The sequence below is a fragment of the Brachyhypopomus gauderio genome, chromosome 16, assembly GCF_052324685.1.
Source record: "Brachyhypopomus gauderio isolate BG-103 chromosome 16, BGAUD_0.2, whole genome shotgun sequence".
NCBI classification, from domain to species: Eukaryota; Metazoa; Chordata; class Actinopteri; order Gymnotiformes; family Hypopomidae; genus Brachyhypopomus; species Brachyhypopomus gauderio.
Window position 1 is genome coordinate 15,908,098 of NC_135226.1, and position 23,299 is coordinate 15,931,396.

At 40.3% G+C, this 23,299-nt stretch overlaps 2 protein-coding genes across 3 annotated transcripts; one reads left to right on the forward strand and one right to left on the reverse strand.

Annotated features, from left to right (window-relative positions):
* Positions 1–2,644: 2,644 nt before the first annotated feature.
* On the forward strand, positions 2,645–3,842 carry dharma. Its single transcript, XM_076977170.1, has 3 exons — positions 2,645–3,304; positions 3,400–3,584; positions 3,707–3,842. Exons 1-3 carry the CDS (start codon positions 2,986–2,988, stop codon positions 3,782–3,784), a joined length of 582 nt encoding a protein of 193 aa, XP_076833285.1. The 5' UTR covers positions 2,645–2,985; the 3' UTR covers positions 3,785–3,842.
* Positions 3,843–6,109: 2,267 nt separating this feature from the next.
* clip3 (CAP-GLY domain containing linker protein 3) lies at positions 6,110–22,672 on the reverse strand. Of its 2 annotated transcripts, none has more exons than XM_076975925.1 (14): positions 22,525–22,672; positions 20,016–20,167; positions 19,661–19,800; positions 15,251–15,344; positions 14,748–14,909; positions 10,035–10,153; positions 9,697–9,933; positions 8,967–9,102; positions 8,322–8,465; positions 7,991–8,125; positions 7,470–7,593; positions 7,185–7,249; positions 6,675–6,747; positions 6,110–6,568 (listed from the first exon to the last, which is right to left on the reverse strand). In XM_076975925.1, the coding sequence occupies exons 2-14, from the start codon at positions 20,143–20,145 to the stop codon at positions 6,514–6,516; spliced, it is 1,614 nt and encodes a 537-aa protein (XP_076832040.1). In that variant the 5' UTR covers positions 20,146–20,167; positions 22,525–22,672; the 3' UTR covers positions 6,110–6,513. The 2 variants fall into 2 exon arrangements, with proteins under 2 accessions (XP_076832040.1, XP_076832039.1); XM_076975924.1 differs by having other exon boundaries at positions 6,110–6,571.
* Between the last annotated feature and the right edge of the window lie 627 nt (positions 22,673–23,299).

A 23,299-nucleotide genomic window follows, 5' to 3' on the forward strand; every position in this document is an offset into this window, starting at 1 on the left:
GACAGATAATCTTAATTTCTTACTACATTAACTTGGTCTATATTTAGTTTCTTAACATAACTACAGCATTTTCAGCCAAGATAGATAAAAGTGGGATAAAAGTGGCCTTACACTTCAGTTGACTGGCTTACCTTTGGCCTCGGTCTGCACTAGTGACATCATAACATGCAAAATGTGCTGTTGCATCCAATATTCACAAACGGTTCTGTATTTTCTACATTCTTTTACATTTTGCTTTGTGTGTTATTTTTTTTTTTTTAGATTCAAGCTCAGTTCACTGGATCTTATTTTACATGCTAACTTGGCAGAACTCTTGCCCAGAGTCCAGTCTGGCAGAGAGGTCATGCCATTGCTAATTTTCTATTGTCCCAAACCCATATCAGTGCCTGTCAGCACTTCCCACATCCTGGTTTCAGAAACAGATGCTGAACTCATGCTTATTACTCACAAGGCAATATACAGTGACTCTTGAGAATGGGTTGCATTGACTCACAATTCAATGTCCAGCTTTGGAAACAGATTTTCTTTCTGTCTCTAGCTGGCAATTTCATGCTCATAATGAGCTGGTACTGCTTTGATGTGCATTGGTGTTTGTGATAAGAAGGTCGCAAACGCTTTGATGTTTGAGATGACGTTACTGCTTTCTTGATCTCCAAGGCTGATGTATGATTGATTGATGTGACACACTCATTCATCTTTTTGAAGTATCGAAACAGCTTTTTAGCTGTAGGCTAACACTCATTCATCTTTTTAGCTAAACCAGCTCTGTGTCTTCATCAGGCACAAAATGCTGTGTAGGTTTCATTTTTGTGGCTACACAGTTTCACAAAAGCTATTTAAGTGCTTGGCTTAAAAAATCTTTATTGCAATTTCATTCTTTTAGTATGGGAAATGATGTAGTTCCTTCGATAAAACATGTCTTTTAGGGAGATGTGGGCTAAATTTCTTTTGTATAAACAATAGGATGGATGTTGAAACAGGGTAGACACTGCAGTATTACTACTAAATACAGTGTGCAGGATGCTCTCATGGGCTATTGAAGATTATCAAAAGATTCCAATTGGCATGGAAACAAGAAAAAGTGTTTCAGTGTGGTTTTTATATGACTTCTTGGTAATCCCAAGTATCTAAACAAAACAACAACTCATGTTGGGTATGTTGATAAAATTTTTCAGTTTGCTAAATCATTTAAATTCCATCTGTCCTGTGATACAATAAGTAACCAACACAGAGAGAATCCGTGATTTTAAAATGACCATTTATCAGTTTTTCCCACAGTGTGTACATTTTCATTGGAAACGGTGCCAAGTCTACTGGTCTTTGGATAATTTTCTTTTCAATAATGTTGGGGTTTTCCTGCAATTACATGACATAATGGATGCCTGTTCACATTCTGTTCAGCAGAACAATGTTTCATATGGCTAAAGTGGAAAAAGTATATAATTTGGTAACATTATACAGTGAACATTTCAATGTTATTGTGTTACAAGTTGATAACTCTTTGAAAAACGTCAATTTATGGAAGCTGTAACCGTTGGATGTGTAATAACTGGAACATACACTGAAAAAAATAAAGCATTGGCTCAATGTAATAAAATTGAATTAATCAATCACACGAATTTTTTTTCATTGACTCAATCCAAAAAACTAAATTTATGACTAAATCAGTGTATACGAGTTCAAACAATGCCGTTTTGACAATTTGTTACAGAAGCAGTTGCTACCTCTTGAGAAATGTGCACAGCCATATGAAACCAAACGATGGCGCCATTTCGTAAAATATGAGTAGGGCCTATATTTCTACGGTAGCCTATTAATTGGCAAGTTGAAAAAACTAAAACGAAGAAGACGAAATATTAATATTATTAGAAAAACGTATTTTAATACACTGAGGTCTAGTCTTCTGAAGTTACTAACTTCAGAAATCCACTGCACAATTGTATATCCCCGTTAAGATAGCTTAAGGAATTAAAGCGCAACATGTATGTACATGTTTGTATAGCTATATGTATGTACATATATGTAGGCCTATATTTGTATGTATGTGTGTAGCTATGCATGTGGTCAGTAGTGGCTATGATTGATATGGGACCTAAAATTGTTAAAACATCACTATTGTTTCGTTAGTGCCCAATTAGATATCGCTTCATGGAGCCCAAAGTCCTTCGAGGCATCTCTCCCTGCAGGCTGCAGTGTGGACCCTGTGGTGTGCGTGCATGCGTGCGTGCGCGCGCCCACATGCATACCAGAGGGCAAACGTCTGGCCTATTTTTTGTAATATTATTAATTTAATTAATATAAAATAAAACCTCTGCTATTCACTGTGATCACAAGGTTTTCAGCAGTCTAGTATACAGAAAGTCGACTTTAATCTTAACTTCTGAGAAAAGTCGTTTCCATTTAGAAGTCTTTTGTGCTTTTGGCACCTTTCAAGGGGGCTGCCATGCAGTCCGATAGCCTTCATCAGAATATAAGTCAAATGTAACCTAAAAGGTGGATAAGCCGGAAAGTAACAATAGTCTCCTAAATCCAAACAGAAAGCATCCACATATTATCACATTATAATATTATCACAATATTATTACGTAACTCGTTCCACCGAACTAAATAAAATTCTTTAATGGGAATACAGATGTGAGAGCACGTACGCTACGAACAAAGCGTTCTCTTTGAACATAAACACATCAAAGTAATCAAAGCTTTAATGTACAAAGGGCGTCGAGCTCTTTAAAGTCTAATGTAAAAAGCTAATTGCCTTGTACTGGGCCTTTGAGTGACCTTTATAGTTTCACAGAAAGCAAAGAGGTGATAAATGGCCAATAATGGAGTTATTAATCCTAACCATGGAAGTTAAAATGAGGAAGAGAATAAATATCAAGCTTACCTGAGACCGAGTTCAGAACTGAGCCTGAACAACCGAGGAGAGGTTACAACCGCTGGAAGGACATTGTTTTTCAAGAACAGCGCATAACGGAGAGGAGAATCATGGACGAGTTGAAGTTCTCCAACTTCACTATTGATTATATTCTGGGGGAAACGACGAGGAATCGGACACCTGCGATGAACTTTCCAACACCTCCGGAGTCCCTCAGTGGACATTTTAATACACTAAACCTGGCACCACTGAATGGATTGAATGGTCAGGCTAGCGCGGACGCAATGATGAGTTTCCAAGCGCACTGTCAAGGATTATACGACAGAGCATCTTGTTATAACACGCCACACTGTTGTGCACCGGTCACTTACTATCAAACAAACTTAAATATGAGTTGCTGTAGTGAGCAATGCTTTTATGCCTTTCCAGGTAGGCCTATGTTTAATCTCTTTATAATATAATAATAATATAATATTTAAAAAGTGTATGTTGATGTATATTTGATTGTTAATGATTTTCCACAGACTGCAACAAAGAAAACTGCGGTTTCCGGACAACTCAGCAGAGGCAGCGCAACCGGATTAGAACCGTTTTCACGGAGAGCCAGACGAAACAACTGGATCAGCTCTTTGGCATTACCGACTACCCAAGCGCGGAGGCACGAGCAGAGGTCGCCAAAAACACCGGCCTTAGCGAAGAGACAGTTCGGGTAAGTTAGACGAGATTGTCTGTCCGTCAGTCTATATTTTGTTTAAACTCAGTGTTGTATTTTTACATTAATGCCATATTTCACTAAATATTAACTGAATACTTTAATTTTTTCTCTTGTAGGTGTGGTTCAAAAACCGTAGGGCCCGACGTAAAAGGCAGAAGGGCACGAGCGCTGCGGTGGGGCCTTATTCTTCATAGAGCCCAGCTGACACCACCTGTAGACCACAGTTTTGTTTTTTACCAACTTTAAATAAAGATTCAAGATTCAATTTCCGTCCTCTTCTGTCCTCATTAAGCAATCAATATGAAATTCGGAAAGTTACGTCATTCTTTCTCACAAAAATGACAGGGATACTTTATACGAAACACCAAGTGTTTATTATTGGTATGTCCATAGAGGAGAATTCTCACTTAAGTTGTTGATGGGAATTAACATGCTAACACACTGCAGGAAAAAGAGGAGCACAAATTTATAAAGACAGCATGCAGTAGCCTAGTTAGCTAAACCAGAACTGAACCAGCATTACAATCTTCACAAATCTTTCCTTATAGTTTACATGAATACACAAACATGGATACTGTCACCAGGTTGTTCCACCGATGCACATTAAAAATTACATATTGAAATTATTAAAATAGATCTTTTTCGACGGAGACATGTTTACAAATTAATCATACTAAGTAAGCTACACAACTGTAGATCAAGAGAATGTAGATTAACTACTTAAAATGCCATTTTAAATATATGATACTGAGAGGGAAGTATAGAGAATTAGACATTCAGTGAGAGATAATTCATACACTCTGTAATTTACAGTTTGATATCTCACACACTATTTTGCTGTGAAATGAAGTGTCTTTAGAAATGGAGTTCATAAGAAATAAGAGATTTTGAGTAGTGGAGTTTTGATGAAATGTGAGTGTCTTAAAAAGTCACTGTAAAACAATATACTTGTTACAAAAATGGCCAGATCCCACTAAATTCAATGATTATGAATACTACTGGATTTACTGTTAAATTATGCACTCAATCTTAAATGCCTTTTACTAGTCTCAGACCACTACGAGGCAATGAACGCAGTACTACACAAATTTTAAGTACACATATAATTAGCTGACTGAAAAACAAAACCGTATAGATTTGTTAAGCAGTACATCTTCATTCTTGCATTCATTGCTTTTTAATTTTTATCTTTTATTTTTGCAGTTCTGCAGTGCTGATCATCGGGGTATTGAAGTGCACAAGCGATGCCAGATATTATTATTCTCATTATTTTACTTTCCTCATGTTCAGCCCATAGCTGCTGACCTGGGATCAGTCCCAATTTCTAAAATGCTGTTTGTGATAAAAAGGTGTTGTTAAGAGAATGACTCCAAAGCAGTTTAATTACTTAAGGGCAGAGAGTGACTGGAACTTCTCTCACTCATGCTGTGCTTAAGTATACACAAGTAACACCCATAATCACATAGCAAGTCAACATAGATTAGATATTGCTGTTTTTACTCAAACACTTGTTAACACATATATAAATCACGTACATTTTGACTATTAGAGGTGTGCTGAAGTAAAAGTCACAAATTTGAATAAATGAATAAAAATTGAAATGAGATATAGGAAGAGAAGGGCTGAAAGGTGAGTACATCAGTCACTGACCTATAGATAATATTGAGTATTGTTGGGTAACCTGCTTCAGTTATGGGTAAAATTATTCTCTTAAATTTGTTTACTCTATAAATCTAGTAAAAGAGTTTATTTTGTAATTTGTTTCAATGTTACAGCGAATTGCACCAACTAAACCACAATGCAGAATGGGGTGATAGATTTGATGACATTGATTAGAATTTATGTCTCCTATGATGAGGCTGAAGGCGATGCTAAAGGTGTCCTGCCTTAGTCTATGTGAGTAATGGCATATAATCTCATGAGATTATAAAACTAACCTCATCTTCAGACTTTTGATGCAAAGGAGAATTACTCATTAGCAGATGGCAGGAGATGTAGGATTTCACACAGTATGCCCATATACATGTACACACTATCAGTATGCACATATACATGTACACACTATTAATATGCACATGCCTGCACCTTGTCATGCAGAGGGGATGCCGTTACAACTTTAAGCAACACTGGCATTCAGAACAGCAATTAGAACATAAACAATAAACCCTGTATTGTTTTTTTTTACTGTCTCCCTGGCAGCTCACAATAATTTCAGGCTACATGTATTTTGCATTTATTTTTACGATGATATCATGTAATGGTAGGAGAAGGTGTGAGGGTATTTGACAGTGTATTTGAGATGGATGCTAACCATCTACATATAAGCATGTTGTGAGATAACTAATGAAAAAGGCATTTGAAAGCTTAGTTTCCCACTCAATACTGACATTAAGATAGAGTGCACACGCCAGCAGAGGTCACTATATATTTTGACTAAACTCAGAAAAGGTGTTTTTCTAAAACAAAATCACACAGGCCAAGCCCACAAGAACATTTAACGGAATGTTTTAGGATACATCTTAGGGCAATAGTTTTTTTTTTTGGTTGTTTTTTTTTTTTTACAACCATGTAAATGTTATCTAACTAAAAATGTTCCATGCTAATGGTTCACTTTTGTTAGGGTCATTTTTCCCTAATGCAGAATTCCAGAAACACTGTTTGTTTTTTTGGTTAACAAACGGAATGCAGGACAATAATTGCAAGGCACTAGTTTTTTGCTATTGATCTGCAGTCAACGGGGTAGTTGGGCAATCGCACAGTGGTGCCTTGGCCAGTCTGTGTGACTCTCAGAAAAAAAGCACATATCAATGATGGATGGACAGTGAGAATGGGGAATGTTTGCCATTTGAGGGATAAAAATAGAGAGAGAGAGAGAGAGAGAGAGAGAGAGAGAGAGAGGAGGAGAAATAGAGGGATAGTGTGTTTAGGATTGCATTTCCGCACGGAGCATCCAGGGGAACCAGCAACAGAAGAGCAACCTGCTGAAACAAACACACAGGTCACAGGTCACAGGGCACAGGTCACAGGGCACAGGCACGAGATTTTGCTCTGAGGTGTACATGGAAACATACATGCCAAACATACCTGGATATGGAGCTCTCAGACGTAATGTCTTTCGGAGACCTCACAGCGTTGAAGGTCCGCTTTGGCTGAGACACTGAAGAATAATACAAGATAAAATCAGAATTTCCCCATTATCACAAAGACAAAGAAGTTGCTGAAGTTGCTGAAATAACAGATACAGCCAGAAGTCTACTAAATACATTTTAGATGAATATTTCTGATGGCTAATCTAATGGTGTAATCTGATGGCTCAAGCCAATGAGGAAAATTACATAAAAGTAAAATCTGTTTTATAATTTACCCAACAGTGGTGTTGAGGGCACTAAATATTTAAAATCCGATCTGTACTTTTAACATGCATGATTCATGTTCTAAAGCAAATGGCATGTGAAGCTGGTGAGATGTGCGCCAATAACAACTACACTACATATAACATGCTGCACCTTTAAATATGCTAATCAGAGACATGTGAGCTGTGAGCACAGACCTGGTTAATGGTCAGCAGGAAATGAACATGGTCCTTATACTTACTAGTCACCTGGTGAACTTTCTTCACCAGTGTCCCTTCACCCTGGGGATCCTTAGGGCCTCCAATCCTGCAGATCAAAAAATATCCCAACGATCGCCACATGCTTCATCTGGATATCGTGTTTGGTTGTTAAGGCCTTTTATATATCAACAGTGAACTTAGATCATCTATATATATAAAACCTATGTGAATATTCATAAAACCAATTTTGCCTCTGAAAGCTGTGAACTGGGATGACATTGGCTGCTGTGTAATCACATTACAAGCCTTTTTGGTCAAGGTGTTACCTCTGAACACGGGACGGTGGGGCAAACACCCCGTATTTGGGGAGGCAGGTGAAGTAACGGACCCCGAACACGGAACCATCATGCTTCCCAGTGGGCTGTTCCAGTTCCACTCCGAACCAGTAGCCTGCACAGACCCCACCCCCACCAACCCCACAGACATGGTGATCAACATGCTCTTGTGAATGCACCTCCCAGCCACAGATGGTGGTACCACTGCACCTAAACGTTTATATTTTTTGGCACAACCATTGCACTCAGTAATCAGCTGTCTTATGCTCTTTGTCTGGTGTGACCTTTGGTGACCTCTTTCATGAGTGACCTGGTTTTAGACCATTGCGCAAATGTTGTAAATGCACCTGCAAACATTTTTACAAATATAGCTAGTATTTCAAAAATATACCTGAACAACACTTTCTGTTGATTGGGCCTTTAAGTAAGCATGTTTCATTTTTTAATTAAAGGAACAACAGTAGTTATTCTTTTGCCTGATTTCTTGAGATGTGTTCTTCCAATAAACATACCTGGTGCAAAGTCTGTTTTCCCATAGAAGCGCACAATTCCCTGCTTCTGTCCGGCCACCAGAACCTGGTCTCCCACATCAACTTTCACTCCCTCAGGATCCAGACTGCCCACTGACAGAGACTTTTTCCTCATAGCTAACAGATTTTGAAAAATGGAAGTATTAAATGTGTTTAACACATCTAATGTTTGTGTTTAACATATCTAATGTTTAATGTCAGTTAAACGATCTAATAGATCTTAAGTTTAACATCTTACATACAGGAATATATTGCAAGAAATATCAAATATTGGTAGGGGCACACACTGACAGAAAGTGGATTTGTTACTCACTTTTCTCACGATCCTTTTCCTTCTTCTCTTTCTTGATTTTGCCAGTGACACGAGAAAAGTCCATGCGAGGAGTTTTGGGTGTGGAGGTGACTGAGGAGGTTTGATCCACAGCTTTGGTGATCTTAGACACTGGGGCAAAAATCCCTGAAAAGAAAACAGCAGAGTGAATAACAAAACCACAAATAGCATTTACTAAAAATGTGAGACATCTGTCTTGTGAACCTGCACAGCACCACACTTGTGGTGAAACTTACCCAGTCTATATTGTGAATGTATACAGCACACATTGTGATGTCTGTATTGTGTCTGTATTGTGAATATATATACACAGTCTGCATTGTGAACCTGCACAATGTGCACAATGTGTTTGCGTACCCAGTCTGTATTGTGAGTACATGCAGCACACATTGTGATGCGTACCCAGTCTGTATTGTGAATATATACAGCACACATTGTGATGCATACTCAGTCTGTATTGTGAACCTGCACAAAACACATTGTGATGCGTACCCAGTCTGTATTGTGAATATATACAGCACACATTGTGATGCATACTCAGTCTGTATTGTGAACCTGCACAAAACACATTGTGATGCGTACTCAGTCTGCGTCGTGAACATATACAGCACACATTGTGATGCGTACCTAGTTTGGGCGGGCAGATGAAGTAGCGGACTCCACCCACGCTCCCATCATTCTTGCCCACGGGCTCATCCAGCTCAATGCCCACCCACTGGCCACTGGCAAACTCGGTGGTGCCACAGAAACGCAGGGTGCCCGTCTGATGAAGAAAGATAGACTACATAAAGATGCATACATTTGATTGGACTTAGAATGTTCTTAATGACATTGGAGCTTTTAACTTGGAAGCAAGGCATATTATGTGATACACTCACCATCTCTTAAGTCATCATAGTTTTTAAAAATATACTAAATTAATAATACATACAGCTGTTCACAATGCGTGTCGACAACATGTAAACAATATATAAGAACACCCTGGTAGAGTTACCTCTGTTTATCTGAGCTGCATGAAATCAAATTTCCTGAGGTTATATGTTATGTATGCATAATGCGAGAAAGGACACTTTTGAACACAATGCTCCAATTTCTATAGTAAAATAAAACATTCTTCATAAAGTAGCTTTTGGAGTGTATTCAATGGACACCAATGGATTTTTGGTTTGCCCCACGATGCTCCTATTTTGGAATGGATGTAAAAATCGTTACACAAACACGGCAAAAACCACACGGAGAATGAAGCAGCACGTTGTGTCCCTACAACGCTGGTATTCCTGCTTCCTGCTCACTGCTCCACTTCCATGTCCTGCTCCATCACTAAACCATCAGTGCTAAGCGCTCCCCCGTCACCCACCTTCATGTCGTCGAGCACGACGCGATCGCCCAGCTTCAGCCCAAGCGAGGAGAGCATGAGGTTGCCGGGGATGTTGTCGTAGTTGGGCAGGGTGACCCGGGGCAGGTTGCAGCTGAGGGGAACGGCGTCCAGCAGTATCTGCTTGAGTTCCTTGGCCACCATGGCTGCCTCGGCCTTGTCCAGACTCATGTCCATGGGGTCGGGGACCACGTCGGCCGGGCCCTGGCCCTTATCATTCTGGGGGAGAAGCAGCAGGAAAGGATTGGTGCAGTGAACCGTGCATACATGGATAAGGGACGAATAAGATCTACAGCTGTGAACTAGCTTCTGGGTCATACCCGGACACTGGGGTTGGCTCCATGCTCCAGAAGGCATTTGACAGCTCCCAGGCAAAGGTTGGAGGCGGCAATGTGAAGGGCAGTGCCATGGTAGAAGTCGCTGCAGGTGGAGTTGAGCACTGTGCAGAGTTTATAAACAGGCCTCTTAGCACACACACCATTTCCTGCTGATCAAGAATCAATAGGAACAAACTGGATGCTTCACTTCCTGGACAGGCTCAGAGATGTAAAGCTCAACACTATGAAGCCAATTTTTGGGGTGCCACATAAAGATGGACACATGAGATGGAACTGAAACGTTCTTCATGATGTTGAAGTCCCACTTTTAAGTCATATTACGTGATACTCTCACCATCTCAAACTTTGCACCTTAGTCTTTTAAACATGTTAAATAAACATTCCCTATTGCAGCAAAATCTGCAAATTATCAGCAAATGTTTTGAATGCACATAATTAAGTATTTCATATTTTGCATGTTGAACTTTTTTGTAAAATTTTGTAAACTTTTTTGAAACAGACCTGACTCATTTTGTAGTGTTTTGTTTTTTGGATTAAACTTTTCATCTAACCTCCTGCGCCAATCTGAATGAACATAAGGTCACTGACATTAACACAATGAACCTTCCATATAAATGAGCTACGATACCAGTATTTGTTTATTGCTACATTCACGGTAATTGTAATGATAGACTTGCAGGTTGAAATTCTCACTACCTGCTGTTACGTCCAGCTCCGCCCTCCTTCCCAGTCTGCCCTAGCCCCGCCTTGTTTTCTTGTTTCCATGGTTTCCCTTCTGTCTGTCACACCCCTGTCCTCAGCGTTTCCACCTGTGTCTTGTTTCTCTCCCCTGTTTCAGTGTATTTATACCCTTCTGTTCTACCCACCGTTGTCGGTCATTGTGTATTTCTGAGTCGTTTACATACAAATTTCCTTTGTAGTTCTCCGTTATGCGTGTTTACCTGTCTCCTAATCCTGGTCCATACATTAAGTTCGGTGTTTCATGCTTTGGGTTTTGTGTGATTCATTTTGTGTTCCCTGTCCGCCGCTTAAAATATTCCTGTTTAGTCTCATAGTTCCCCCCCGCATCCATTACCCTAATGGCGCATTTCCACTAGGGCCTGCTTGGCGCGGTACGGTTCGATTCGCGACGGTTTGTGAGTGTTTCCATTAGTACCAGGGCCCGGTTAGCCGGTACTTTCGGGTACTATTTTCGTACCTGCTCGCTCGAGGTTCTAACCGTTCCGAAGCGGTACAGTTCTGTGACGTGGAGGAACAGCATGACACTGATTGGCCAGGGAGTGTTGTCACAGGTTGCGTCAGGAGAGCGACTCCTCCGCTATGCTATGGACTCCTCAGCCATTTTTAAAACCCAAGGAGCGAAGTCTGTTCCCTGGTCAAACGCCGAGGTACAAACCTTTCTGTTAATAATCAGCGATCAAAAAATCCAGGGCGAACTGGACGGGGCCACTAGAAATGTAAAGGTTTTTAGCGAGGTTTCTGCGCTAATGGCCACTCATGGCTACCAGCGGTCCATTCAGCAGTGCCGGTCGGTCCAAGCTAAAAAAGCTTAAAGCGATTACCGGGCGGTGAAGGACCATAACGGACGCAGCGGAGCAAACTGCAAAGACTGGAAATGGTTCCAGCAAATGGATGTCATATACGGTCACCGGCCAGCCAGTAACGGAAGAGAAAACGCGCTGGACAATGTCGGTGCTGGAGGCCACGGAGAATGGTGAGTGTATTGTGATTTCACAGTTTTACTACTAGGCTCGTAAAAGATGTAATATGAACGTAATATGAACGCATCTATTGTAAACGCAGGAATTTAGAGCTGTGTTTGTAGTTAATGTTACCACCACAGTCACTACTGTACAATAGCTAGCTCTTAGCCTTGCTAGTTGCTAGTTAGCTGTAGCCATAAACACAGCACGAGCAGCGATGATGTGCTACACATTTTGTGCAGTTACGCTATATTGTTGTTGCTTTCACGGGAATGCTTGTGTTTAATATTTGTTATTTTTTACGTTCAAGATTCCCCTTCCACTGACGAGGCGAGCGGAGTTGGCGGAAAATGTTTCCTTCAACCGGGCTTTCCTCGGGGTGCTTGGCGAACTTGTGAACACCATGCGAGACAGACGCCAGTAAAAGCACACAAAATGTTGCTTGTAGTACTATAAATATTTATTTCATATAAAGCTATACGTATATATTTGCTTTTTGCACTTTTTTTAACTATAACTATATTATTTACATATGTTGTACTTTAAATATCTATATTTCATAATAAAGTTTGATTTCATTTGATTGTATGACTGATGCTTTTTATGCAGGGTGTGTTCAGCCTGTTTGAGTAATACCAAATTATTATCAATAATTAGAGCAACCACATACAATAATGAAGATAAAGATAAATAAGATACAATAATGCTATGTGTTAAGGGGCATCGACCGGTGTTGTGGTCGCATACAAATGATGTCACGATACTACAACCCGCGCGCCAACAGCGACTCCACCCACATTGGGGTGGTTTACCATTGTAATGAAAACACAACGCGACCGTACCGTTCCGTTGCGAATCGACCCGTATCGAACCGTACCGCGCCAAGCAGGCCCTAGTGGAAATGCGCCATAAGTGTTTACATTGTCTCCATGTAGTTCCTGTGTCTAGTTAGCTCATGTTCTGGTGTTGTACTGGTTAGTTGTGGATGGTCTTCAAGTCTTACTTTGCTTCTTTACTTGGTAGTTCTGTTAGTCGTGTTGTTCTTTGTATGTTTTCTCTAATGTACGGTGGGGAAAATAAGTATTTAGTCAGTCACCAATTGTGCAAGTTCTCCCACTTAAAAAGATGAGAGAGGCCTGTAATTGACATCATAGGTAGACCTCAACTATGAGAGACAAAATGTGAAATAAAATTGAGAAAATCATTTTGTCTGACTTTTAAAGAATTTATTTGCAAATAATGGTGGAAAATAAGTATTTGGTCACCTACAAACAAGCAAGATTTCTGGCTGTCACAGACCTGTAACTTCTTTTTTAAGAGGCTCCTCTTTCCCCCACTCATTACCTGTATTAATGGCACCTATTTGAAGTCGTTAACAGTATAAAAGACACCTGCCCACAACCTCAAACAGTCACACTCCAAACTCCACTATGGTGAAGACGAAAGAGCTGTCGGAGGACACCAGAAACCGAATTGTAGGCTGGGAAGACTGAATCTGCAATAGGCAAGCAGCTTGGTGTGAAGAAATCTACTGTGGGAGCAATAATCAGAAAATGGAAGACCTACAAGACCACTACTAATCTCCCTCGATCTGGGGCTCCACACAAGATCTCAGCCCGTGGAGCCCGTGGTCAAAATGATCACAAGAACGGTGAGGAAAAATCCCAGAACCACAAGGGAGGATCTAGTGAATGACCTGCAGAAAGCTGGGACCAATGTTACAAAGGCTACCATCAGCAACACACTACGACGCCAGGGACTCAGATCTTGCAGTGCCAGACATGTCCCCCTGCTTAAGCCAGGCACGTCTGAAGTTTGCTAGAGAGCATTTGGATGTTCCAGAAGAGTATTGGGAGAATGTCATATGGTCAGATGAAACCAAAGTAGAACTATTTGGTAAAAACACAACTCGTCGTGTTTGGAGGACAGTGAATGCTGAGTTGCATCCAAAGAACACCATACCAACTGTCAAGCATGGGGGTGGCAACATCATGCTTTGGGGCTGTTTCTCTGCAAAGGGACCAGGACGACTGGTCCGTGTACATGAAAGAATGAATGGGGCCATGTATTGTGAGATTTTGGGTGCAAACCTTCTTCCATCAGCAAGGGCAATGAAGATGAAATGTGAGGAGATCTGCATGGAGGAATGGGCCAACATACCAGCAACAGTGTGTGCCAACCTTGTGAAGACTTACAGAAAACGTTTGACCTCTGTCATTGCCAACAGAGGATATACAACAAAGTATTGAGATGAGCTTTTGTTATTGACCAAATACTTATTTTCCACCATTATTTGCAAATAAATTCTTTAAAAGTCAGACAAAATGATTTTCTCAAATTTTTTTTCACATTTTGTCTCTCATAGTTGAGGTCTACCTATGATGTCAATTACAGGCCTCTCTCATCTTTTTAAGTGGGAGAACTTGCACAATTGGTGACTGACTAAATACTTATTTTCCCCACTGTATCTTCCTGTTTACTTAGTAGTTTCCTTTTGTTTGGTTCAATTTCTGTTTTATTTAATAAATTGCACAAGAACCTGCATTTGCGTCACACCCGCCCCCTTGTTTCGTTACACCTGCATCATTATCATCTTTTAAATGAAGTGTGATATTTGCTGTGTTTATATTCAGACTATGAGAGCCTGATTCTATTGTTTTTGCACTGTGAAATAAGCACGGCCCAAGGTAGCAAACCAACGGCTAGTTTTCTGAAGCCTGTTGGAGAGTGATCAATGCAGGGTTAATGAAATGGGACGTGTGTGTGTGTTTGTGTGTGTGTGTGTGAGAGAGAGAGACAATTTGTAAGGCGCAAAAAAATGTGAGTCATGGAGTTTGAGTTTAATCATTTCTGAGAATGTACCACAGCAAAGCCAAGTCTAATAAAACTCCTGGACAGGTTCCACACTGAATTAGTAAGAATAACTCAAATTGACTCTCTCCACTTCTGTGTCTGTGTGTGTGTGTGTGTGTGTGTGTGTGTGCGTCCTCACCTCTGGGCTTAGAAGCTTTGAGCAGAACCCGGATGAGTTCTGGCACGTCAAAGTAAGCCGCGTAATGCAGTGCGTTCATGTTGGTCCAACGGCTGCGGAGACTCACGTCTGCGCCCAGGCCAAGCAGCTGCGTGGTCAGTCTCAGCGCTGCCTCAGGGTCTCCTGGCAGTGGACACACAAGCAGCCATCAACCCCAGAGTGATGCCATATTAGCCTGTATGATGGTTTTCCACCGTCATTGCTTCAGTTCCTTTTTGCATTAGGAAAATATGATGGCATGTATATTATATGTAGTCATAATATTCCAGGCCATTAAAGACAGTAGAACGGTAGAAGTGTCACAGAATAACACAGCATGCAGCTCCAGTACAGTATGCAGTACAATAGCTACTGTCTGCACTTCAAGCTTATATTCCACATTACAAACACACAGATATATAAACAGTTTGGATTGACCATGAACCGCTGCGTACAGGGTAAAGAGAAGGAGGCCAGTCACTCACCCACTCCATGTGCTCCTGCCTTGCAGCTGTAGTGCAGGAGTGTCATGTCTGTCAGCCCATCACGATCATTAACATGGCAACCACGCTTTAAGATCTGAAAGACAAGAGGACATGCTAGTGCATCTGGAAGGGAACGGCTTGGCAGGGAATATATTAAACATATATGATTATTGATAAGCAAATAACTCAAGGGTACCAATATTTTAAATATTAATACAAGCTAAAGCACCTCAGCACAATATAAGATAATTTTATTTACAGAACATATCTGAACCACTGCAAAAGGCTCAAAGAAAACCCAGTAAAAGCCCACCGGCCTGAGCACTCCAGCAGAAGCAGAGAGACACTGGACACAGCAGACACCCTCGTAACGTGATGGCTCTTTCAATGGCGTGACATATCAGAAACCCGTGGTACACTCTGAGCCAGGCATAACAGTTTCTGAGTTAACTGCCAACAATACTTGCTGATCACACTACAGTGAAATGGCTTATTTTGTATGTCAGCAAGAATGACACACGAAAGCAGGAGTCTGAGTTCTTAAAAAGGGACTTTAATAACCTCTTCGGCACAATTAGAAAACGTGGAGACCAAACATTTATCAGTGGTCCTCTGCCTGCATGGAGAAGAAGATTTAACACCTAAGAGCTGCAGGCCCAACAACCTGAACTTTCTTGACGACTTCAACCTGTCTTGTTTAGGTGAGACAGATAACAAGAGTACCGGCAAGTCTTTAGAGAACTTAATCCTCTTTGCACAATCTATCTAGCACCACCAACGACCACAAACTGGCATATGCAGCCAAGGGCTTCCTTTCACTGGCAGATTTATCATCACTCTAGAGCTTCAGTCTCTCCCCACCGTAGGGGAGTTGCAGACCTTGGATGAGAGCCACAACGGTGATAGAACTTATTCGCTTCCGGAAACACCACAGTCATGTGAGGTCTCTATAATGTCCTCCATCTCCACGCCCCATTCAGCCCAGCTGAACTTCCCAGCAGCGGTGAAGTGGGTATCAGAAGTTGGTATCAGCCCTCAGGTCCAGTGACAAACCTGCCGAGTCCTCCTTCTGCACTCCTACTGCCCCGTCCCTACCTCCATCCCTCAGACGTTCCTCTGAGAAGCGTCACATTCCCTCCACACCACCCCTCATCTACTGCCCCGTCCCTACCTCCATCCCTCAGACTCTCCTCTAAGACATCTAAGCTCCTCCACCGCCTGTGGTGCCCCAAGCACTCTACCACATGGCCAACAGGATCCTCGCTCACCAGCATCCGCTGTAATAGGACACTTCAACCTCAGTGTGCCACACTGATATTCTTTCAAAAGAAATGTGACAAATCTGCATTATGTAAGATGTTAGTCGCAGAGTTTGGTGAAAAGCATGAAGGGTATTAAGTTAGCTCTTCTTAATATTACACCTCTCACAAACAAATCTCTTAATTAATATTTAATTAATAACTAATTATAACACATTTGATTTTAAGCTTTTATCTGAAACACGGTTAAATGAATATACTGCTAGTAAACTAATATACTGCTAATACTGCAAGTGTTAATTGAGTCAGGACCACTAAATTTCAACTTTATAAATGTCTCTTGAAAGGAAAAGTGGTTTATTAATCTATTTAATAGTTCCTTCCAAATGCAAGCAGTATTCAATTGGTAACTTTGCATCATTTGAGTATATCTGTGCAATTCTGACAGAAATGCCAAAAATATTACTAGCAATCTATAGGCCTCCAAAGTGCAATTCAGATGTTACTGATGAATATTCTGTGCATTACGAATATTTTAACCGAGGATCCATGCCTACCTAGTCATAGGTAATTAAAAGATAAGTGGCTTCTCTGTACCAAAATGGCAGCTGGATTGATACACTAGATTCATCAATGATGCAATAGAGTGAACAGAATTGAACAGCCTGGTTACAGTTATGAAAGCATTTTATTCTGTGGGTAAAAAATAATGTCTGGCACGCCCTTTGTTTTAACTTAACCTTTGCAAAGTAGCTGCTTACTGGAGGTCAGCCATTACTGACTAACTTCCTTTGTCCAAAGACACCTGTACTGAGGGATAATGTTTGTTGGGGATTGGGTGATGGCAGTGGACCAAACCACTGTGAGTCATATGAGGGAGAATGCAATCTTTTAAAACATAAAAGTGAATTTACAGTAATAAGTAATTTATTATTTAAAATTACTTTATGTTTACTATGATATATTGAGGGGTGGGCGGGCGGTCAGGACCTCCCTATTTCCTTCATAATCTCTGCCCTGCTGTCAGTTGTTTATTGATGGATGAAAGGGGAACGCAGTTTTGCTGAGTCATTCGCTCTACCGTATCATTTCCCACTCCACTTTCCATCAACCTCTTAGAGACTTCCACTGAGAAAAGGCAGCCATTTTGTATGTTTTTGTGGTCTTTGGTCACTAGCAGAATATCTTGGAAGATCATAAGGCACTGGTTCAGAAAAAGAGTATCTAATTATAAATAAAAAAATTTATCAAACAAGGAATAATATAGTGCAATGTACAGTTTGATAAACTTGATTACCAGATAAAGAGTGAATCATTTTGCTTTTGAGTCTTACTGAGACTACAGAAAGTAGAGACACTTGCTTCCCTCACAGACTTGACAAAGAAAAATATTTAATGGAGGAAGTGTATCCTCCAAGATATCAATCCCTGCAGCCAATGATACACAGCAACAACACCAGGACAAGTCCGTAGCCACATGCCAGTTTTCAGAGAAAACCGTAGCCACATCCTTGTGTTTCGGAGAGAGAGAGAGAGAGAGAGAGAGAGAGAAAGAGAGAGAGAGAGAGAGAGACCAATAAGAAGAGATTTGAGCTGTAAAATGATATCTAAAACAAAAAAAAAAAACATTATTTGCCAATCCATACTAGCTACATGCTCAGCTCCTAGACTGGGAGGGAATCTCAAACCACTGCCCACTTACTGTCATGGAAAAACTGAATGTTCTTACAGATCAGCACTAACTGGTCGGTCACCAGACACCTGGCAAACAGCTTAAATTGGCTACCATCCATCTCTCCTCAAATTGACAAAGTGAGAATAACAATCCAGCAATCTGGGCCAGTTATCTAATAATCTTCAATGGGGAATACTGTACACAAATTAATTCGATATATTTCAATCTATAGCTAGGAAACTGGTCCACAGAATTATACCCTTCCAAACACTGAGCGATGAATCGTCTGACATTTATGCATTACACTGAAGATTAAGACTTCAAAGGACATAATTTGTTATTCTGAAGGCCATTGTAAAACTTGAGAAAAATTCCCAGGCCTTGTGAAGGTAAATCACTGAACCCTTTAAACCCATTAAGGAAACAGATAATTATGTCAAATGTAATTTTTCAAAGAAAGGCCCCAATGTTGCATAAACTAAACTCACATTTCCTCATGTGTCTGTCAATAGAACACCTCATTCTCACTGTTTTGGCTATTTATCGAGCATGTCATTATTTTCTGTGATTATAACATACTAAACACAACACACACCTGTAAGAGACTGCCAGGACTGTGCCACATGACACTACAAACCACATTCTGCACAGCACCGGAAACCTGATTCCACCCAACAGCACATTGTAGCTGTGCACAAAATCAATACATCTCTCCTTGTGTTGCCATGAAGGCATTTGATAACAAACGAATTGGCTTTGCACAGAGGGACCTTTCAAAGATTAAGCCAGTAGCCAGAAAGGCCACAGACCTTCTCAGTTAGTGAGCAAACACACAAGCAGGCTTTAGTTGTTTTAGTGTGTCAAGATGGCTTCCATTTTTTATTCATCATACTAGAGCTAGCGTTCGACTATTGCGCAGGTGAATGCCATCGGCCTTTAGTTCCGTTTAATACAAAAATCAATTCGAGGCAACGGTGTATGTAACTGACAAGGCAAAAAGCAAAACACTGCTAAATAGTAAGCTTAGTAGTATGCACCAGTGCCACACCAGTGGGATGTAAACACTGAAATGAAATCAAAGTTGAAACCATTTGATCAAAAAATGCATTGCTATTTGATTCCCTCTAGAATATGTCACAAGAATTTGTATTCACTTCATTCATATATAATTTATGTACATTAAGTTTTTGGTTTTTGAAAAAACAGAATGTTTATAACATTTCCTTTCATCTGGGCACATTGCCTAATGTCTAACCTGCTGCAGAAGTGTCTCAATCAGGTGTCACGACTTAGCCAGACCAACGTTCTGTTCTTTATAAGCTCCTCATTTACCTTGACCAACTAACCAAGGGCTGTCAAGTTCTTCATGACCTGCTCAAGGTGTTTTGAAAGCTGGAACACAGTAAATATGTGGGACTGGCTGGAGGTCGCCAGAGACAGTGATGAGAACCTTCACCCTACATATTGTTGTCTCACCTCTTCACCGATGATGTCAATCTTGTGTTGCACCTGCGGGACCCACTGCCGGATAATGGCGAAAAGCTCTGGGATGGTGGTGCGGGGATCCGCTAGGATCTCCAAACAGGCCGGATCGTTCGGATCAAAGAAAGTGAAGGCTAAAACAGGGGTGAATGAAATACTCAACACAGCTGGATTTTCACTGACAAAGAGTTATTTTTTGGAATAGATTATTTATAAGTATTTCAAATGAGCAGTGGCTGATTATGTAAAAGCTTCCTTTGACTTAAAGACTTTGATGTGCTGGTACAACAGGTTTCAGGTTTCTTTGATAAGCATTGCTGTAAAGGTAAAAATCAGGCCCAGCACACACCGTAGTCTTTGGGGAGCGGAGCCTGCGCAGATGGGTGAACCATGGGTTTCTTGCGAGGTTCATGGACAGGGCTGGTGTACTCAGAGACAGACTGGGTCTCCTCCACCTCAGCACTCTCTTCTTTAGTCATCGTAATGTATGTGACTGTAGGCCTGGGGGAAAAAAAACGGGCATTCAGTTGGGCAGCAAAGCTGAGACAGTCGCTGCTAATTCAGTTCGCCACGTAGAGGCCTCCCCCTCAGACACCGTCCCTCATCCGACATTGAAAACAAAAGCAGAAAAACAAAAGCACCTTCATTACAGCACTTTCATTAGATCTACCAAAGGTGTCTCAAGGAGACCAAAGATGTCTCAAGGAGACAACACCAGCAAGCTCATATGTCAGAAGCTGTGAATAGGAAAAATGAAAAGATGTACAAAATTACAGACTGCTTACCTTGACAATATTATTATTTTATCCTCAAGAGGATCTTAATTTTTATGTCAGTACTGACCCCTCTTCATTATCTGATTTTTATTTGTTTTTGGTAATTGGGTTCCCATAAGCCACTGGGGCTTTTTCATTTACATGAGGCTGGAAGGTGTGGAAAGTCTGCTGATTTAACACCCTGAGCAGGTGATAAGTTTAGCATGCTTTGGTGGTTTGTGAAACAGGAAGAGAGTTACTAATCTAGTGCATTCTCTACTTATGACGAGGAAACAGTGTTTACAATTACCCTCAGTAACATTTTACAACCTAGTGATGCACATAACTATTAAGAGTGATGTTGGTGTGATTGGCAGCTTTTTATGTGTCTTAGCTACTTTGCAGCTTTGTGCCATTCCTATGTGCATTTCTAAGATGCCAGTTCAGTCTCTGCTTAAAGTCAAAATGCGTGCACTTATCCATAATGTAACACACATCTGCCAGATCCTTTTTTAGACTTCTGTAATAAATAGAACCAAATAATGTATAAAGCTTTACAAAGACAGGGCTAGACATGAAGTTTAAATCATCAGCTAGTGGGGTAGCATAAGATAATAGCATAAGGTAGCATAAGACAATGTATACAGAATGGTTTAAATTTGTGTGAGCAACATTCATGCCTTGTATGTGAAAGGGATGGCGTCCAAAGAGCGAGTTGCATATTAAAGTTGTGATATTTCTAGAATTTAGCATTGGTCAGGTTGTGACCTTTAGAAAGCTGCTTGATCAGTAATGGTTGGGTCAGACCACTGACCATGCTGTGTGCCCATAGGATGGTCTTGCATACACTATTTATTAATCTGGGTTTTCTTAACTATTGCAGTGGCCATCATGAAACGGGGTGGAGTCGTGCTGTAGGAGGTTAATGCAGAAACGCACATCAAGCACAATAATATTTATTAGGCTTCTTGCTTCTTCTTTAATGACGAACAGTTACTCGTTAATTATAAACTTATGCAACTACAGTAATCAAAATGTTTGGAATAAGTCTTCACGTGAAATAGAAAAGAGATGTAAAATGAAGAAATAAAGGGGTCTTTATAGGCATACAAGCTATACTCATTTTAAACTTCATGACGATGTTGTTTAAATATCAGCAGCAGACACAGACATGTCTAAAACACCATCTAAATGTTCTATTTTTATTGCCTTATTTCTTTGAGCAATGCATAATAAGACTACATGTACACAATAGATATTTATATTTTGAATATGCTGTATGAAACAGAATAAAATATGTAATAGCCTACGTATTCTATCACCCTGCAACTTCACACTCACGTAGTCATATCATACAGGCACAATAACAGGCCCTAAGACCTGGTTGATCCATCTTCACACCACCACCACCACCACCACCACCACCACCACCACCACCACCACCAACAACAACAACAACAACAACAAATAATAATAATAATAATACTAATAATAATAAACATCAACAATGATAATAATAATAATAATAATAACAATAATAATAATAATAATAGGTTAAGCTAATCGTCAACAACAGCAGTATATCCTTAGTTTAACATTTTCAGTGTAATCTAAGTAAATGCGCATGTAATGGGGTTTTCATTAATTCTTAGGGTTTTAGACTACACGTGACACATACTACTGTTTTTTCCACAATAGCAGATAAAGATATATTAGTATTTGAATATTACAGTTTAACTCTGAGCTATCGTAAACGTAGCATAGACTAAGAATGTAGAGAATAACCAGACCAGAGAAACGCCCATAAGCCCAGATTTGGATGGAAAAGAAGCCTACCTGATATAACATACGGCTCAGTATTAGTCACCACGCTAAAGACTTTTACTTTTAATTTTACACCATACTATAAATCCAAATCGCAGCGCTCTGAAACAACTGTATTTTATGTCGAGCATGTATCGTTGTCCTTTCTCTATGTCAACAACATAACATGGACGCTCCTATCGCGCAGGATAATGGAAACAAAAGCATTGTCATTCTACGGTAAAACGCCAACGTCTACATCGCGAAGAAGCGCTTGTTAACTGGAAAATATTGACATACCTGATAACAAGCCACAAATTTCAGACCTTTTTTACCCCCCCTTTAATCTGCGCTCCCTTCTGCTCTGGATCGTAGAAATAACGTACAGTGATGACTGGACGACGGCGGATGCTGCTGCGTCTTGTCCTGTTCCCTGCTTGCGTCACATCTCTGACTCGGGCCTGGACCACTCTCCTCCAAGCTCCATTCACATCTCGCCCTGCGCGTCCAACCAAGCTTGACACTCATTCTATAACTCTTGAGGATGCACTGGGACTCGTGCTGTCAGTTTAAGATACTGGAATACTGCATGGGGACTAGTGAACAACAATAATAATGATTATATAATGATCCGCCTTTTGCACTCTCAAAATACAGACCTCCCAGATCCATAAAGAAATTAACATACTTCATCTACAAATGAGACTTGCAACCCAACAACTGTACAGTTATTTTAGTAAATATACAAATTAAAATAATCATTTTTTAAAAGTATCATAATTAAATGAAATATAATTAAACGAAGTTCAGAAAGTGAATTTGTCATGCAAATAGAAAACCTGAACAAGTATATAAATTGTTATAATTTCCGACAGATGCAGTAGCCTACATAATTTGTCAGGACATCACAATCTATATAAAGCCTCTCTGGATACACATGAAGTCTGCCCGATAATAACTAAAAAACTTGCATGCAAAAGTAAAATAGGCCTATATTATTTATTTTGCATACCGTCATACCGTACCGTTGATCTACAAAAGCAACTAATTAGTGACAAAAATTTGAAAGTTGTTT

Excerpts from the sequence above, each read along its gene's own strand:
- dharma (XM_076977170.1), top strand. The coding sequence starts at position 2,986 with ATGGACGAGTTGAAGTTCTCCAACTTCACTATTGATTATATTCTGGGG. Across the intron at positions 3,305-3,399 it reads ATGCTTTTATGCCTTTCCAG|ACTGCAACAAAGAAAACTGC; the intron begins GTAGGCCTATGT and ends GATTTTCCACAG. Across the intron at positions 3,585-3,706 it reads TTAGCGAAGAGACAGTTCGG|GTGTGGTTCAAAAACCGTAG; the intron begins GTAAGTTAGACG and ends TTTCTCTTGTAG.
- clip3 (XM_076975924.1), bottom strand. The coding sequence starts at position 20,145 with ATGACTAAAGAAGAGAGTGCTGAGGTGGAGGAGACCCAGTCTGTCTCT. Across the intron at positions 14,910-15,250 it reads GGCAGGAGCACATGGAGTGG|GAGACCCTGAGGCAGCGCTG; the intron begins GTGAGTGACTGG and ends GTCCACTGCCAG. Across the intron at positions 9,934-10,034 it reads GAGCCAACCCCAGTGTCCGG|AATGATAAGGGCCAGGGCCC; the intron begins GTATGACCCAGA and ends CTTCTCCCCCAG.